We start from the raw sequence: 19084 nt of genomic DNA on the forward strand, positions 1-19084 counted from the left end.
CTCCCTCTCTCTCTGACCCTCCCCTGCTCATGCTGTCTCTCTCTCTCTCCTAGAAATAAATAAAAATATTTAAAAAAAAAAAAAAAAGGTTAATCTCGTTTGATCTATACCCAGGTATCGATAAACACAGAGACTGGGTAGTCAGTACAAGGGGGTTAATTATACTACTGTCTCTACTTTTGCATGTGTTTTTAAAACTTTACTATGGAAAATTTCAAAGTAAGAGAAAATAATACATTGAATAAAACATTTGATAACTTCGATTTTATTTTATTTTTTTATTTATTTTTTTAAAAATAGTTTATTGACAAATTAGTTTCCACATTCTTAGATTTTAATAATGAATCCTCATTTGCATCATTTACAGGCTGTAAACCAAGGTTGTGAGGCTTCAAGTTCAGAGATTACTGAAAAATTAAATGGACATAAAGCAGCTAATGAGAACCAGCGTAACATGTTTTTTGATCAGATAACTACTGATGAAGAAAAATTAATTGCACGAAGTCTAGAACTTAATGAAACCATAAAAATTGGTTTGACTAAGCTTAATTCCTTTCTACAACAGGATCTGAAATTGGATATCCCAACAGGTAATTTAAAAAAATTTTTAATGTTTATTTATTTTTGAGAGACAGAGCATGAGCAGGGGAGGGGCAGAGAGAGAGGAAGACACAAAATCTGAAGCAGGCTTCAGGCTCTGAACTGTCAGTACAGAGCCCACTAGGGCTTGAACTCACAAACTGTGAGATCATGACCTGAGCCAAAGTTGACACTTAAACAACTGAGCCACCCAGGCACCCCTCCCAACAGGTAATTTAAAAGGAAAATAGAATGGTTCAAATTTTTAAAAATGGAAGTCAACCTTGTACTGTGGCAGATGTTTCTGCCATTGCCTGATAGGATTTTACCATCTTGCTGTAGTCAACTCAAATGAAAAAACTGGGACCCTAAAATAGCTTTAATCAAGATTAGATGTCATGAAACAAGTGACATGTACTTGTAGAAATTCAGGGATCACAATTCAATAAAGTTTTACAAATATTTAGGGAACTGGCTTTGTTAAAAGAAGACATTAAAAAAAATTTTTTTTAATGTTTATTCGTTTTTGAGAGAGAGAGTGTAAGCAGGAAAAGGGCAAAGAGAAAGGGAGACACAGAATCCAAAGCAGGCTCCAGGCTCTGAGCTGTCAGCATGGATCCTGACATGGGGCTCAAACTCACAAATCACAAGATCCCGACGTGAGCCGAAGTCAGATGCTTAAGTAACTGGGCCATCCAAGTGCCCCAGGAGAAGATTAATTTAATTTAATTTAATTTTAGTTTATTTAAAAAAATTTTTTTAACATTTATTTATTATTGACAGACAGTGAGAGAGCACTGGAAGGGACAGGGGAAGGGCAGAGAGAAAGGGAGACACAGAATTTGAAGCAGGCTCCAGGCTCTGAGCTGTCAGCACAGAGCCCAATGCGGGGCTCATACTCACAGACTGCAAGATCATGACCTGAGCTGAAGTCGGACACTTAACCAACTGAGCCACACATGCGCCCTGAGAGAAGACATTTTAAAAGCAAATAAAAATCAGCAACCATCTATCTAGCACTATTTTGTAAAAAGGCATTTTAATACCAAAAATAGTAGAGGAATGTAACTAAATAAATCTAGTTTAATGGCAAAACCATACCACATTATGCATTTTCTTATGTATACTTCTTATTTTGTCATGGACTTTTAGCATTTAGGAACAGCACTTTGAGAGGTCAGAGATGGCTAAGATCAGTGTCGGCTATAATGATTTAGGGAAGAAAATATAACAAACTATTTAACAATGTAAGAAATTGAGTTATTCTTTGGATTGCATTGAGGGTTATGGACCCTGTCAATTTACTAAAAATCATTGAGTGGATTTTATGGTATGAAATTATACTTCAGGGGCACCTGGGTGGCTTAGTCGGTTAAGCGTCCGACTTTCGCTTAGGTCATGATCTCGTGGTTCGTGGGTTCGAGCCCCACGTTGGGCTCTGTGCTGACTGCCAGCTCAGAGCCTGGAGCCTCTTTCAGTCTGTGGCTCCCTCTCTCTCTGACCCTCCCCTGCTCATGCTGTCTCTCTCTCTCTCTCTCCTAGAAATAAATAAAACATTAAAAAAAAATTAAAAAAAAATTATACTTCAAAGATATATGTATTTATCTATATATCTCTATCCATCTCATGTATGGTGATGGTTATATCTTCAGAGGACGAGACTCTTTGGGAAATATACATTATAAAAGAAATCTTATTCAAATCCCACGCTTGAATTGAATTGAGAGAGGGAGAGAGAGAACAAGAGGGGGATAGCAAGTGCAGTTATAAAAGGCGAGGATGCTGAAGATTGTTAGTTTATTTTTTACATAAGAGTCCTGTAATAGTTATTGTCTACTTTTCAACAAAATTAGGAATATAAATGTTAAATGAAAAGTGCTCATATAAAATATGAGAGCATGAAAAAAAAATATGAGAGCATGAGTTCATTATAAAGAGATGTAATTGGTTAATATTTAACTGCCACCAAATTTATAGTGAAATGATTATCCTATCAAAGTGATCTCGTTGGGAAAACTGTACTTATTCCAGTAATGCCATTTCTCAGAGTGCAGAACTCCAGTTCCTTTTAGAGCCCACAACACATTTTTTTGTACATCTTTAGAGATGGATAGTTTCATGTTTGGGGATAGGTTGGATCTTGAAAATAGTGGAGTATATATTTAAGATCATTTGTCAAGTTAGGAAATATTAGTTGTAAGCAATATATGCCTGTAACAAGTAGTAATAATCAGTAATAAGACTGATTCCCATGTATGGCAATGGTTATATCGTTGGAAGACAGAGACTCATTGGGAAGTACACATTTTAGCATAAAAGAAATCTTTTTCAAATCCCACACTTCATTTTTTTTCCCATTTATATAATGCACTAAAGGTATGACACCACAGAGGAAAAATTACTTATACCCATCAACACTGGTGAGAACTGAACCACGTGAACAGCTCCTTGATCAGTTGAAAAGGAAGCAACCTGAACTGTTAATGATGCTAAACTGTTCCGAAAACAACAAGGAGGAGATCAGTCAGGTAATAGTTAAAGCATCCTAATATTAGGTCTCTTGCATCAACTCCTTTTATCCTCAACTTCATATGAAGAATTGTATTCTTTGCCCTTAAATCCTACCCTGTCTCATTAATGGTAGTCGTCTGACCCTTAGGCCTGTTTCTTTTAATCTGGACATTTTAAAATTCTTAAAGTCATAATAATAATAACTAGTATTTATGTTATGTTTATTATGTCACAGAGCCTGTTCTGAGTACTTTACATATATATATGTATATTTATACTCAGTTAATTCTCTTTGTACCCCTCTGAAGTAGATGCTAGTACTGTCTGCATTTTATAGGTGAGGAAACAAAGTATTACCTTGTCCTATGTCACAGGAGAGAGTTGGAATTAGAACCTGAAGAGCTCCACAACCTGTGCTCTTAACTATAGTAATTCTTCTTCTTCTTCTTTTTTGAGAGACTGCTTGAGAGTGAGCAGGGCAAGGGTGGAGAGAGAAGGAGAGAGAGAATCTTAAGCAATCTACTCCAGGCTTAAGTAGTGCCTGGATGGCTCAAGTTGGTTAAGCATCTGATTCTTGGTTTCGGCTCAGGTCGTGACCTCACAGTCCATAGATTGGAGGAGCCCCGCCATCAGGCTCTGTACTGAGGGTGCAGAGCCTGCTTTAGATTCTCTCTCTTTCTGTCGCCTCCCCGCTCTCCTCTACTCGTACTGTCTCTCTCAAATAGAGAAATAACTTTTAAAAAAAAGAGTTGGACACTTAACCAACTGAGCCACTCAAGTACCCCTTGTCTATAATTACTATAGTTAAGTATTGATTGGAAAATCATGAAGTGACATATAAAATAAAAAATAAACTATAATCCCATTATTCTAAGATTACTACTTTTAACATTTTATTATAGGTATTTCTCTATGAGAAAACATTTGAGATTCTTTTCATTATTTATTAGACCTTCTACGAATTTTGTTGAGGATTAACCTTTATACAATGGACGTTGTGTTACTTTCAAAGAAGAAATTGCGTTTACTTTTGTGAGGATTTTTAAGTCCTTGGACGTAAATCACTAATCTATTTTCTTATTTTAGGACTTGGATGAAGACAAGTCAGTTCTAGGGCACTCAATAGAAGAACCTCCAAGTCAAGAGCCGTCTATAGATGCAAGTATGGATTGTTCATCAAGTGGTGGGATTCCATTTTTCCAGGTACCTGATTATACCTGTTAGATAATCCTTCCATGTCTGATAGAAGTCAGTCAGTGGGTATACAGTGTGAAGGAAGGCATTCATTACTCTTGGTGGGTGAAACCAGAAAATATTTTCTCATTCCTTTGGGATAGGTTGTTAAGTTTTCTGATTTAAATTATTTACACAAAGCTGATAATTGGTCAGGGGTTTTCTATCGGATAAATAAAGGCAAAGTTTGACTTCATCTCCTTCCACAGATAGTACTCTTTAGCTATTATATTTATCCTCTTTCACTTCCTACATTCTCTGATGGATACAAAGAGCAGTCATTTCTCTCTTCTTTCTACCTTTGACATGGACATCCTGGGGCCTATCTCTGGGGCCCATACTCAGACTCTGAAGGCAAAGAGGTTTAAAAGACTGATTGAAGGCCTCTCAGGTTATTTTAGTTCTCCTGCCTGACACTTTTCTCTTGTTAAGGATTCCCATGTTTCCTAAGCTCCTCACCAGCCTTGATCTTGTGCATTTAAATCCTGTGACCTTTCCTAACCCCTTTTCAACACTGTTGGGAGCATGGCACTATGAATTGCCCAGCACCTCTCCCTTGTTTGGAAGACACGAGCCTAGACACAGTCTGTAAAGGAGGGATTTTCCCATGTAACACATTGACGTCTACATTTTACAGTTGAAATGCTGCTTCTCATAACTGTATGTGCTAGTATCTAATAGACTTGCTGGGGTCTTCCTACCAGGGTCTAAAAATTCTCCTTCCCCCATTTAAGCTGGTTAAAACTTCTAGCTTAGATTCTGTTCAATTCCATTATGTCTGCCTCAAGGTAATTTTATCCCCAAATCCTTCCTACCTTTTGCTTTACTATTAGAGAACTCTAAATATATTTCGTTCCATTTTTTAGCCCTCTCTTCTATCTTATAAAGTTAAGGAAAGAAGGAAAGTTAAGAAAAGAAAACCTTAGTGACTACTTAATCCCTGGATGGAAATCCTTTCATTTACTACCGTTTATGGCAATTTGAAGGCGAACTCAGTGGTTCAGCTATGGCAGGGAAGTCCCAATAGTACAAGAAAAGATTTGGGATTGGATTTTGGACCTTCAGCTGAAGTATGGAAATTATTTTTTCCCTGATAGCAGTCTCATGTGGGGAAATTCTCTGGGTTTGAAATTCTAAAGTTGATTTATGATTTGACTCAGCATGGATGACTGGGCCTGCAGTGAATGTCATTAGTCTCTTAAAGCTCTCTATGGGCAAGTATATGAGAATTCCAATGAAATAAAATTCCCAAGTGAGAAATATGAAATAAGTTTAAAAGGTAAAATACAGCTAAAAAAAATACCTCGAGGTAGCCATATATCAGATTCTCTGCTTAAAATAGAATTGCCTTTTTTGCATGATATCATATCTTTATTTTCCTACAGCAGGATTTTACAGTAGCAGCTCTGTTGACATTTTGAGCTGGATTATCCTTTGTCATGGTGGACTGTCTTATTATTACAGGATGTTTCGCAGCATCCGTGGCTTCTACCCACTAGAAGCCAATGGCACCTTTCAGTCTCAACAACCACAAATGTCTCCAGTTAATACCAAATGTCCTCTGAGGTGTAAAATTGCTCCCTGATGAGAACCACTGCCCTACAGTAAAGTCTATAATTTTGTCTTGCAAAATTATGCAGAAAATTAATATTTCTTTCACTCCTTCATTGCTGGTAAGATAAAGAAGGCATTCACTTCTACTTGCCAAATTGTTGGCTCAAATTGGTGCTGAGTCTTTTCCACACTTAATATCTTGCCTATAACCCAGAGAACTTTGAAAATAGAGTGTAGCTAATATATATTGTATTAACATATAACTGTAATACATAAAGTAAAATGTTACTTTATTGACTTAATTTCTTCCCTTATATCCACAGCATAAAAAATCACATGGAAAAGACAAAGAAAACAGGGGCATTAATTCAGTGGAGAGGTCTAAAGTGGAAGAAACTACAGAGCATTCTGTTACACGGAGCAGGTTACCTCTACGAGCCCAGATAAATCTTTAGTTAACTTGAGGATTGGTAATTTTTATTTTTAAGAAAAATGAAAAATAAAACCTATAACTCCAGAACTTGAGCCTTATGTATAGATGAAAAACGAATGGAAAATATCAAGGCAATACTGTAAATTTAGTTGAATTTAATATGTCTGCCCATTTTTCTGTCATCCCTATAGTTCACTGTATATTACTATGGGTTTGAGTAAAATACTATGGGTTTATTATTTGAGACTTGCATTCAGTAAATGTGTAATTTTTAGCTTTTGATATAAAATAGCCCTTTCTGGTATATTACTAGGCAGCACATATATAAAAGTTGTATAGTTCTTCTAGGCTTGAACTTATCTGCTTGCTTCCTTCCCTAGACTTTTCCAGTCTGCATTCTCAGCTCACTTTCTCCTTTTGCATTTGTAGAGCTACAAAATGGTATTCATTCTTATTATGAGATAGCCTGAATTTTATCTAGAAGTCTTTAATACTTTTCTGTGGTTCTGCCTAAAATTACTGTCGCAATAAACATAACCCTGGAAGTATTCCTTTTTTTAATATTTTTAGTCTGCTTCCCCCCAGATGTAGAAGCACTCCTTTCTTTATGAGGCCTTCACACATTAGCCCCCACAGAGTTTGTAAAAAGCCAGCTTCTCCATAATATCGATCACTCTTATGGGAGAACTACCAGGAACTCTGATTAATGGCTGTGTGGCCTTCATTTTGTGCAGAGTTCTCAGTGATTTAAAAGGGCTTTCTGAAGCTAATAATTATGATGATAATTTCTATCCTCTTGTTTACCTGAGGAAACTTTATCCTTTGTATATAATAAAATATGTATATATATATTTTTTTCTTTATTGAAATCTTAACCTGTAGATGGGTCCTGACAATTTTGATCTAGCAGGCAAATTTCTGGAAGTTGAGATTTTTCAGCATGAAGAACAAGCACACTTAGAAGGAATATATGCAAAGGAAACATTTGGTGCCCACATCAAGTTAAGTGTATAACTTTAAGGAGATTTGACTGTGATAGCTAAGTAAAGCCAAGCCCTGTTGGAGATCAGAAAATGTGCTACTTCAAAGAACTAAATTTAGGAGCGCCCGGGTGGCTCAGTCAGTTAAGCGTCCAACTTTGGCTCAGGTCATGATCGTGCAGTTCATGAGTTCAAGCCCCATGTCGAGCTCTGTGCTGTCAGCTCAGAGTTTGGAGCCTGCTTCAGATTCTGTATCTCCTTCTCTCTCCCCGACTTCTCTGCTTGCGCTCTGTCTCTGTCTCTCAAAAAATAAAAATTAAAAGAAAAAAACATTAAAAAAAAAACAAACAGAACTAAATTTACCTTCAGCAGTGTCAGTTATCTTAATAAAAATAATGATACAATTTCTCTGCAAAATCAGATGTCAACATACACTATGGATAATATCTAATAAAATAATTTGCCCTCAGTAAATCTATCAATAAATTTGATTTCTACATTAACTTGCTTGCCCTATTATTTCCTTACTTATTTCTTTCACCTTACTCCTTCCGTTGATGGTAAGATGAAGAAGGCATTCATTTCTACTTGTCAAACAAATTGTTGGCTCCAATTTGTGCTGTGTCTTTTCCACACTTACTCTCTTGCCTATAACCCAGAGAACTTTGAAAATAGAGTAATAGCTAATATGTATTATATTTACAGAGGGCCTATTTACAGAGTTCAGCAAGTTCTAAAATTCCTAACATATACTTCCACACAGGTACCATCAAGGAAGAAGTGCCTTGGTAAACCTCCCAGGCTTTCAGTTGCACTCTGAGGGATCACACCTTAGCATAAGGTTAATGAAAAACAGACTGTCCCTCACAGGGCCTGAAGTGCAGCTTTAAGTCATCCATTCCCTGACATTTTAAAGTTACTTAGGAATGCTAATGCAACTGACAAGCAAAAATAATTCACTGGAGAATTTTTTTTTTAAAATAATATTTGAGAGAGAGATAGAGCGCAAGCAGGGGAGGGGCAAAAAAGACGGAGACAGAATCTGAAGCAGGCTCCAGGCTCTGAGCTGTCAGCACAGAGCCCGATGTGGAGCTAGAACCCACAAACTGAGATCATAACCTGAGCCAAAGTCGGACGCTTAACCGACTGAGCCACCCAGGTGCTCCAATCATGGAGAATTTAAAAAAAATTTTTAAGTAGGCTCCACAACCAACATAGGGCTCGAACTCAACCCCTAAGATCAGGAGTCACATGCTCCACTGACTGAACTAGATATGTGCACCCAAATCACCAGAGAATTTTAACATCCCAAGCCTTAAATCGCTTTACAGTTTTTCATATACGATATCAAGCACTAAAAAGAAAAATAATAACCAACAGCAAAAACAGAGTAGGGAGCTTCAAGGCAAAATCATTCAGAAACAACTTTGTCAGAACTAGGTTTATAGCAACAAAGCAAATGCTGAATCAAGAAAAAGCAAACTAAAAACTAGGAAATCTTTTTGTTGTTTACTTCTCTTGCTCCATTCCCCTTCCCTGCTCCATGGTGGTCTTGATGACAGATGGCAAACCCACATTCTCTGAGTAGGGACTCTGTTCACTGGTTCTGAGGGAGCAGCGGATCCCTTACTCTCAAAACACTATTCTGTCTGGGGCAATCTGAAGGACTGAAGCAAGGCACTTGCCTTTGTTTCCTCTAACTCACAACTCAGGGTAGAAAAGTGGCAGGCATTTCTCAAAAAGATCATAAGGCCAATGAACACCCTGCTGCTACCTGGGGCAAAAAATGACAGCTGAGGTAAATAAAAGAGTGCCTAAAGTCTGAGAAGGAAAAAAAGGAGAGAGTTTCTTAGGGAAATTAGGCCATTCAAAGACCATGTATACTGGGGAATTGAGGAAGCCACTTGTGTCCAGGCCAACTGACATGTTTAGAAGCCCCCAAGCTTTCACGCTGGCTGCTGTCTAGGCTCAGCATGAGCAGATAGTGAAAGCTCAGGCAGATTTTATTTTATTTTATTTAATGTTTTATTTATTTCTAGGAGAGAGAGAGAGAGAGACAGCGTGAGCAGGGGAGAGTCAGAGAGAGAGGGAGTCACAGACTGAAACAGGCTCCAGGCTCTGAGCTGGCAGTCAGCACAGAGCCCGACGCGGGGCACGAACCCACGAACCGCGAGATCATGACCTGAGTGAAAGTCGGACGCTTAACCGACTAAGCCACCCAGGCGCCCCAGCTAAGGCAGATTTTAAATGGCCTCACAAAGCAGTGAAGGTGTGCTCCAACACAGTTAAATCTGTAGAGTCGGAGGATTTATTTTTCTTTTCCTTTTTTAAAAAACATTTTTATTTATTATTGAGAGATGGACAGACCATGAGCATGGGAGGGGCAGACAAAAAGGGAGACACAGAATCTGAAGGAAGTTCCAGGTTCTAAGCTGTCAGCACAGAGCCCGACGTGGGGCTCAAACTGCGAGATCATGACCTGAGCCGAAGTTGGATGCTTAATCCACAGAGCCAGGTGCCCCTCTTTTTTTTTTTTTTTAACTTCTTGTTTTATTTATTTTTTGGTTATTGGCATTCAAAGAAATCTGTCAGCTTATTAGCTGAATGCAAGAAAAAGACCTTAGAGACCACATAAGTCAAAGAATTGATACTTAATATTAAAAAATAGGTAAGTAACAAACAGTTAAGGCCACAGCAGGAAACAAACAAAAAAACCCTGAGGCACGAAGAATCTCATTTCCAGAGAACTACATAATAATACTAAAAATTTTAACAAAAGGCTAAGAAGTATGCAAAGAAACAAAATATGGCCCACTTACAGAAGAAATGAATATAAACCATCCCTTACGAAGCACAAACATTGGACTTTAAATGAACTGTCTCAAAAAAAGCTCAGGAAATAAAGGAATTCAGGAGGACAATGTCTCAACAAATAGAAAATATCAGCAAAGAAATTAAAAAAGAGCCACACAAATTTTGAGCAGAAAAGTATTAAGACTGAACTGAAAACACACATACACAAAACACTAGGATTCCAACAGATGTGAAGAGGCAGTAGGATGAACCAGTGAACTTGAACGTAGGTTAATTGAAATTTGTCTAACCCAAAATGCAGAAAGAAAAAAGAATGAAGGAAAAGATAAATAAAGCTTAAGAGACCTGTGGAGTGCAACGAATCATGCCAACATTTGCAAAAAGGGAGTACCAGAAGGAGAGGAGAAGAATGGGCAGAATTATTTGAAGAAATAAGGGCCGAAAACTCAAATTTGTTACAACACTTGAATCTGTACATCCAGGAAGCTCAACAAATCCTAATGGGAGAAACTCAAAGAGATTCACAACAAGAGACATTATATATTCAAACTATCTAAAGCTGAATACAGAATCTTGAAAGCATAAAAGTGTATGTCATCTTCAGGGAAATGAAAATCAAACCACAGTGAGACACCACTTTACATCCATAAGGATAACTATAGTGAAAACACAAAATAAGTATGGGTGCAGATGTTCAATGGGAACCCTCATACATTGCTAGTGGGAATGTAAAATGGTTCAGTCACTGTAGAAAAAGAATCTGGTGGTACTTATAAAAGTTAAACATAAAATTACCGTATGATCCATAATTCCACTTCTAGGTACCTATCCAAGAGAAAATTAAAAAATCATCCACTCAAAATACTTGTACACAAATGTTCATAGCAGCACTGTCACAATAGCCAAATGCTGTAAACAACCCATTTGTCCATCAACATATGAATGGATAAACAAAATGTAGTATATGCATACAATGGATTATGACTTAGCTATAGAAACGAATAAAATACTGGTACAGGATACTGTGTGAATGAACCTTGAAAATATAGTGAAAGAAGTCAGATGAAGAAGTTCATATGTTGTATGATTATGATTCCTTTTACACAAAATATCCAGAGTAGGTAGATTCATAGAAACATACTGGTGATTGCCAAGGCTGATTGAGAGGGGAAATGGGAGTGACTGATAAGTATGGAGATTTCTTTTGGGATATTGGAAATATATTGGAACTAGATAGATGTGATGGTTGTGTAATATTGTGAACATACTAAATGCTACTGAGTTATGTACTTTATTAAAAAAGTCTTATTTTTTAATGAAGCATAATTGGCATATAACAGTTTCAGGAAAATAACAATTATACAATATTTGTATACATTAAGAAATGAGAACAATAAGTCTTAAAATGATTCATTGTATGTGATTTTGACCTAAAAATCTATTCAAAATAGAAGAGGTAATTGAATCATAGTGACATTACTATGTAAAGTAGTAGGTAAAATTAATTAGCAGATAGGAAAAAAAGTTCTTAAATGTTATAGTTTAATTTTAATTTTTTGGTTTTACGATACATACTTTTATGTACTTATTTTTACTTAATTTTTAATTTATTGTTTAATTTACATCCAAGTTAGTTAGCATACAGTGCAACAATGATTTCAGGAGGAGAGTCCTTAATGCCCCTTACCCATTTAGCTCATCCCCCCTCCCACAACCCCTCCACCAACCCTCTGTTTGTTCTCTATATTTAACAGTCTTTTATGTTTTGCCCCCCTTCTTGTTTTTATATTGTTTTTGCTTCCCTTCCCTTATGTTCATCTGTTTTGTATCTTAAATTCCTCTTATGAGTGAAGCCATATGATATTTGTCTTTTTCTAATTTCACTTAGCATAATACCCTCCAGTTCCATCCACATAGTTGCAAATGGCAAGATTTCATTCTTTTTGATTGCTGAGTTTTAATTTTTTTAATGATTATTTCTGAGGGAGAGACAAGATGAGTGGGGGAGGGTCAGAAAGAGAGGGAGACACAGAATCCAAAGCAGCCTCCCGGCTCAGCTGTCAGCAGAGAGCCTGATGCGGGGCTTGAACTTGTGAACCATGAGATCATGACCTGAGCCAAAGTTGGAAGCTTAACCAAATAAGCCACCCAGGCGCCCCTGTTTGTGTGTGTGTGTTAAGTTTATTTTGAGAGAGAGAGAGAGAGAGAGTGATCAAGCAAGAGACAGAGTGCACATGCACAAGTGAGTAAGGGAGGGGCAGAGAGAGGAGAGAGAAAGAATCCCAAGTAGGCTCTGCATTGCCAATAGAAGCCCAGTGCCAGGCTAGAACTCATGAATGGTGAGATCATGACCTGAGCTGAAACCAAGAGTCAGATGCCTAACCAACTGAGCCACCCAGGTGCCCGTAAAGGGAGTTTTTAAAAGTGGATGATAGGTTAGAAGAAAATAGTTAAACTAGGTACAGCAAGACAAAAGGACAGAAACGAAAGAAACGGTATGGTAAAAAGGTCTAATGTACCTGTAATTAGAGCATCCAAAGGAAGAAGAGAGAATGACTCAGCTCTGTAAATCTCAAGCAGGGTGAATATAAAGTCACACCTAGATACACCATAGTCCAACAGCTAAAGGCCAACAATAAAGAAAAAATCTGGGGCGCCTGCGTGGCTCAGTCGGTTAAGCGTCCGACTTCGGCTCAGGTCATGATCTCAGATTCGAGTCCCGCGTTGGGCTCTGTGCTGACAGCTCAGAGCCTGGAGCCTGCTTCAGATTCTGTGTCTCCCTCTCTCGGATCCTCCCCTGCTCACACTGTCTCTATATATCAGAAATAAATAAAACATTAAAATTTTTTTTAATTTAAAAAAAAGAAAAAATCTTATAGGTACCTAGAGAAAAAAAGACATTACTAGGAAAAGCAATTAGGCTGACAGCTGACTTTGCCATAGAAAGAAAGGAAGCAGACAATGGAATGATACCTTCAAAGTAATGAATGAGATAAAGTCAGCGGGAATGGTGGAGTAAGGACCTCTGAAAACAGTCCTCCATAAAAGCAATGAGACACTGAGAAACTTTGTTGAGATAAAATTCTTTGGAATTCTTGTAATTAACCAAAGGCTTGAAATAATCCAAGGAGCATTTTTTAAATGCTCTATTTTAGTTAGAATGATGAGCTTTGTGGGATTTTAACTTGACCTATTCTCATCACTCTTATTAGCCTTGAAAACCAATAGTCCCACAGTCATAGTGAAAACCAGTAGCCTAGCATAAAATAGGTTTGAAGCTCCCTGAAAACACCATTCTCAGGTAACTGTCATTATTTGACCTATCTGGCAATTCTCTGGAAACCCCCTATTCACAGGCTTGTCTTTATTTGACCTGACTCTGACCTTGCTCAGTGAATAACCTTTTTCCTAGGGGCATTTGTTGAAAATAAGCAGCAACCACTGTTAACATTGTGCCTGAGTTAGTGATCTTCCACCTTAAGAAAGTGTGGAGCCTGATGCAGGACTCAATCCCATGACCCTGGGATCATGACTTGAGCCTAAATCAAGAGTCTGATACTCCACCAAATGAGCCACACAGGTGCCCTTGACAATCTGTCTTTTAATTAGCTTAGACTGCTTACATTTAATTTTATTAATGGTCTTAAATATATAACCTTGCTGGTCGTTTTGTTTTCTTTGTTCTTGTTCCTTTTTCCTCTTTTTCTGCCTCTTTTAGAATTAATTAAATGTTATGATTCCATTTTATTGCCATTAAAACTTCTGTTTAGTTGTTGTCCAAAGTTGTTGCAATATACATCTTGAATTAATCAGTTTACCTTCAAAAAATTATACTGATACATGTATAGTTTAAGAACCAAACAACAGCACACTTCTAATTATTTCTCATCTTTTCAGTGGTTGTTTTCATTTTATTTTTATATTTGCAATAGAACCACAACACATTACTACTATATTTTTTTAAATGAAAATCATTTATTTTTTAGGTAAAAAATAAGAGAAAGAATATCTTCCTATTTTCATTTTAACCATTTCCAGAAACCTTCATTTGTTTTTGCAAATCCTTTTCTTTGTTTACAATGCCGCATATATTCCTCTTGCTTAAAGAAATTCCGTGAACATTTCTTATAATAGTACAGGACTGCTGGTGATGAATTCTGTCAGTTGTTTTCTAAATAATTCTGTTTTGTCATTTTTGAAAGATCTTTCATTGGGTGTAGATTTCTGAGTTGACAGTTATTTTCTTTCAGAGCTTTAAAGATGTCATTCTGTTATCTTCTGGTTTGCAATTTCTCACGAGAAGGCTGGTAGGCAATTCCTATCTGCTTTTCTGGATTTAATGTATTCTTTCTCTGGCTACCATCAGAATTTTCTCTAGAACTTTGGCTCTCAGTACTTGTAATGAGGGGCGGGGAGCGAAGTTACTGGAGGGCTTCTCTCAATATCTCTGCTCTGTCCTCCACTTTCAGCCTTCCCTGTGTGCCTGAGCCATGGAAGGGTCTCCAAGCACGTGTTTGCCCTTCTGTCTTGGGAAGGATGCTATGCCTTGATTCTTTGGGTTTGCTGGCCTTGGGGTGGAGGTTGAGGAGAGTTTTGGGGGCAGGTCCAGCCTTAACTTCTAAGCAGGCTCTATGTCCCATGTCTTGGGGGAGCTGGGCTTTCTCAGTGATCCCATCCCTCCCTGGGGTCACCAAACTCTGCCCATAACTTTGGCCCTTTCTTTGCAGGGAAGAGTACCATGCCCCGCCCCTAGGAGTGGGATGTTTTCTGTTTGTGTGTTTGTTTTCACCCATATCTCAATCACGGTGGTCTTTTACCTGTTCCCTAGGAGCCACGAGGGTGCTGCCCTTATCCCTGTGGCTTCCGTCTATAAGGAAAAAGGCTCTGGGCAGGGCTCCATGCTTCTCTTGTAGTGAAAGCTGCTCCCTTTCCAACCCTGCATCATGGATGCAGACTGTCTCTGGTCTGCCCAGGCTCCAGTCTCTCTCAAGCACCTGGTAAAGTCTGTGATGAGCCTGCTTGTGGGTGCAAATTCCCACTGTCTGCACTTCCTAGGGATTCTATACTTTCTTGTTAGCTCATGTTAAGCCTTTGGCAATTTGTTAAAAATTTTAGCTGAATTCTTCTTACCTATTTACATGGTGTTTGGCGTCTCTTCCTCACAGGCTCTGCCACAGGTCAGCTACTGCTCATCCCTGTCTCTCCTTGGGAAGTCCTGTCTTTCCTGAGATTCCTTGGCTACCTTGAGGCCTTAGCTCTTTGACGTGCTCAAGAAAAAGCTGAAGTTGTGGAGTTTATCTCATTTTTTCTTCTAGAGCTTTCCAGTTCTAGGCGGAAACAGAATCAGTGTAATCTCACATTAACATTGTCTAACTTATCAGAAATAGTGGAACTGAGTTCAAGAGAGATTTCCTTTCCAAATGTGTGCCTATTTTGTTCCTATTCTACTCTTTTTAAACAATATTATTAAATGTTTACTTACCATTTCTTTTTGCCCCTTGCCAGCCAAAAGTCTTTCCTAGTCTTTCTGGTAGCAAGATACTTCCCCAATGTGAACTTGAAGAGACCAAGGGAAATAAGAATTTAATCTGGTATCTCCTTAGGTTTAATCTGACCCCCATATTCAAAAGCTTTTGTTTTGAAGGAAATTTAAAACCTGTTGCCATACTTTGCTTGGCATATTATCTGATGAAGTAAGTGACTTTTGGTCAGCAGGAACATCAGTAGCAGATCTTTCTCTCAAAGAGAAAGAGAAAGAAGAGAAACTGGCAAAAAAACTTCATAGATATTCTATTAAAAATGTTATTTTAAATGGCTTTTGTTATTTTTTCACTGAATTATATATCACTTGGATGGATAACTCAAAACTAGGATAGTGAAAACAAAATCAAGCTACCCTTTTAGAATCACTCTGAGTTTTCTTTTTATCAATGGGAATAGAATCAATAAGCCTAATAATATTTTCCTGAATTTTTGGTAAAGACAAATAATAGGCCTATTTCCTATCCTTTATGTAAGAAGTACCTATGACTTATTTTAAAATAAAATATTGGATAATTAAACTATAATTGAAATATTTGTAATATATGGAACTTGAAATAACAGTGCAATTATTGGGCACCTGGGTGACTTAGTTAAGCATCTGACTCTTGATTTGGGCTCAGGTCATGATCTCACAGCTCATGAGATCAAGCACCATGTGAAAGTCATCGCTGCTGACAGCCCAAAGCCTGCTTGGGATTCTCTTTCCTCTCTCTCTGCCCCCTACTCAAATAAATAAACTTAAAAAAAAAATAGTACCTGTGGCGTACCTGGGTGGCTCAGTTAGTTAAGCATCCAACTTCGGTTCAGGCCATGATCTCATAGTTTCTGAGTTCAAGCCCTGCATAAGGCTCTATGCTGTGAAATCAGAGTCTGGAGCCTGCTTTGGATTCTGTGTCTCCCTCTCTCTCTGCCCTTCCCTCCCTCTCTCTGCCCCTCCCCCACTAGCACTCTGTGTCTGTCTCTCAAAAAATGAATAAATGTTAAAAAAAATAGTACTTGTATACATTACCATTGCTTATCCAATAGCAAGGCTTTATTTGAATCACAGAAAATTCTTGTTTAAGAATCATATCTGGGTGGTGGAGCACCTGGGTGGCTCAGTTGGTTAAGTGTCCAACTTCAGCTCAGATCATAATCTCTGGTTCATCAGTTGCGCCTGACACTGGGCTCCGAGCTGATGGTGCGGAGCTGCTCAGGATTCTCTCTCTGTCTCTCTCTCTCTCTGCCCCTCCTACACTCACTCTGTCTCTCTTTCTCTCTCAAAATAAACAAATTAACTTTAAAAAAAGGAAAAAAAAAGAATCATGTCTGAGGGGTGCCTGGGTGGCCCAGTCTGTTAAGTCTCTGACTCTTGATCTCAGCTCAGATCATGATCTCATGTGAGACAGAGCCCCATGTCAGGCTCTGTGCTGACAGGGCAGAGCCTGCTTGGGATTCCCTCTCTCTCTCCTCTCTGCCCCCCTCCTGCTCTCACACACTGTGTGCACTCTCAAAATAAATAAACATTAAAAAAAAATCTTCCCCCATTCTATAAGTTGCCTTTTAGTTTTGTTGTTTCCTTTGCTGTACAGAAGCTTCTGTAGTCCCAATAGTTTATTTTTGGTTTTGTATCCCTTGCTTCTGGAGACATATCTAGAAAGAAGTTGCTACAGCTGATGTCAAAGAAAGTTACTGATTGTGTTCTCTTCTAGGATTTTTATGATTTTAGGTCTTACATTTAGGTCTTTAATCCATTTTGAATCTATTTTCAAATATAGTGTAAGAAAGTAATCTAGTTTTTTTCTTTTGCATGTTGCTGTCCAGTTTACCCAATACCATTTGTTGAGGAGACTATCTTTTTCCCATCGACTATTCTTTCCTGCTTCATTGAGGACTAATTGACCATATAGTTGTGGGTTTATTTCTGGGTTTCCTGTTCTGTTCTAATGATATATGTGTCTAATTTTGTGCCAGTACCATACTGTTTTGTTTTTGTTTTTTTTTTTTAATTACCGTAGCTTGGTAGTATATCTTGAAATCTGGGATTGTGATATCTCCAGTTTTGTTCTTCTTTTTGAAAATTGCTTTGGCTATTTGCGGTCTTTTGTGGTTCCATACAGATTTTAAAATTGTTTATTCTAGGTCTCTGAAAAATGCTAGTGGTATTTTGATAGGGATTGCATTAAATGTGTAGATTGCTTCAGGTAGTATAGACATTTTAACAATATTTGCTCTTCCAGTCCATGAGCACGGGATGTCTTTCCTTTTCTTTGTGTCCTTTTCAATTTCTTTCATCAGTGTTTTATAGTTTTCAGAATACAGGTCTTTCACCTTTTGGGTAGGTTTATTTTGAGGTGTCATATTTTTGGTGCAATTGTAAACGGGAGCATTTTCTTTTTTCTTTCTCTTTTTTTAAGGTTTTATTTTTAAGCAATCTCTACACACAACATGGGTCTTGAACCCACACCCCAAAATTAAGAGCTGTATCCACCAACTGAGCCAGCCAGGCCTTCTGGGATTGTTTTCTTAATTTCTCTTTCTGCTGCTTCATGATTGATGTATAGAAATGCAACCAATTTCTGTATGTTGATTTTGTATCCTGCAAAATTCGTTTATCAATTCTAGCAGTTTTTGGGCGAAATCTTTGGGTTGTCTATATTGTTATCATGTCATCTGCAGATAGTGAAATATTTACTTCTTCCTTACCAATTTAGATTCCTTTTATTTCTTTTTGTTTGATTGCTGTGACTAGGACTTCCATTACTACGTTGAATAAAAGTGGTGAGAGTGAACATCCTTGTCTCGTTCCTGATCTTGGGGGAAATGCTCTCAGCTTTTCCCCATTGAGGATGATATTAGCTGTGGGTTTTTCATGTAAGTTTTTTTTATCATGATGAGGTATGTTCCCTCTAAGCCTACTTTGTTGAGGGTTTGTATCATGAATGGATGTTGTTCTTTGTCAAATGCTTTTTCTACATCTATTGAAATGATTATATGATTCTTATCCTTTTTCTTTTTGATGTGATGTATCCTGTTGATTGGTTTGTGAATACTGAACCATGCTTGCAATATATTGTAATAAATTGCACTTACTTGTGGTGAGTGATTTTTTAAATGTATTGTTGAATTTGGTTTGCTGCTATTTTGTTGAGGATTTTTCCATGTATGTTCATCAGGGATGTTTGTGTCTGGCTTCTTTCACATAGCAAAGTGTTTGCAAAGAAACAAAATAAATAACAAGTGGGACTACATCAAACTAAAGTCAAAGTAAATCATCAACAAAGTGAAAGCACAACCTGCAGAATGGGAAAAATAGGTTTGCAAATCATATATCTGATTAGGGTTAATATAAAAAACATATAAGGAATTCATAAATTCAATAAAAAACAAACAACCCACTCTAAAAATGAGCAAAGATCCTGAACAGACATTTCTACGAAAAAGATACATGAAAAGA

General features: G+C 37.6%; 1 protein-coding gene across 2 annotated transcripts in view; it reads left to right on the forward strand.

Moving 5' to 3' along the window:
• The window catches only part of KIF11 (kinesin family member 11), a 49079-nt gene extending 41594 nt beyond the window's left edge, over positions 1-7485 (forward strand). For both annotated transcript variants that reach the window (XM_039230294.1, XM_039230293.1), the window contains 4 exons: positions 368-590; positions 2956-3107; positions 4177-4293; positions 6201-7485. In XM_039230294.1, the coding sequence (XP_039086225.1) occupies positions 368-590; positions 2956-3107; positions 4177-4293; positions 6201-6332 (624 nt within the window). In that variant the 3' untranslated portion in view covers positions 6333-7485. The remainder of the gene's footprint in view (positions 1-367; positions 591-2955; positions 3108-4176; positions 4294-6200) is intronic.
• The last annotated feature ends 11599 nt before the right edge of the window (positions 7486-19084 follow it).

Source organism: Hyaena hyaena, unplaced genomic scaffold (genome assembly GCF_003009895.1).
Source record: "Hyaena hyaena isolate Hyena2069 unplaced genomic scaffold, ASM300989v1 scaffold_44, whole genome shotgun sequence".
NCBI classification, from domain to species: domain Eukaryota; kingdom Metazoa; phylum Chordata; class Mammalia; order Carnivora; family Hyaenidae; genus Hyaena; species Hyaena hyaena.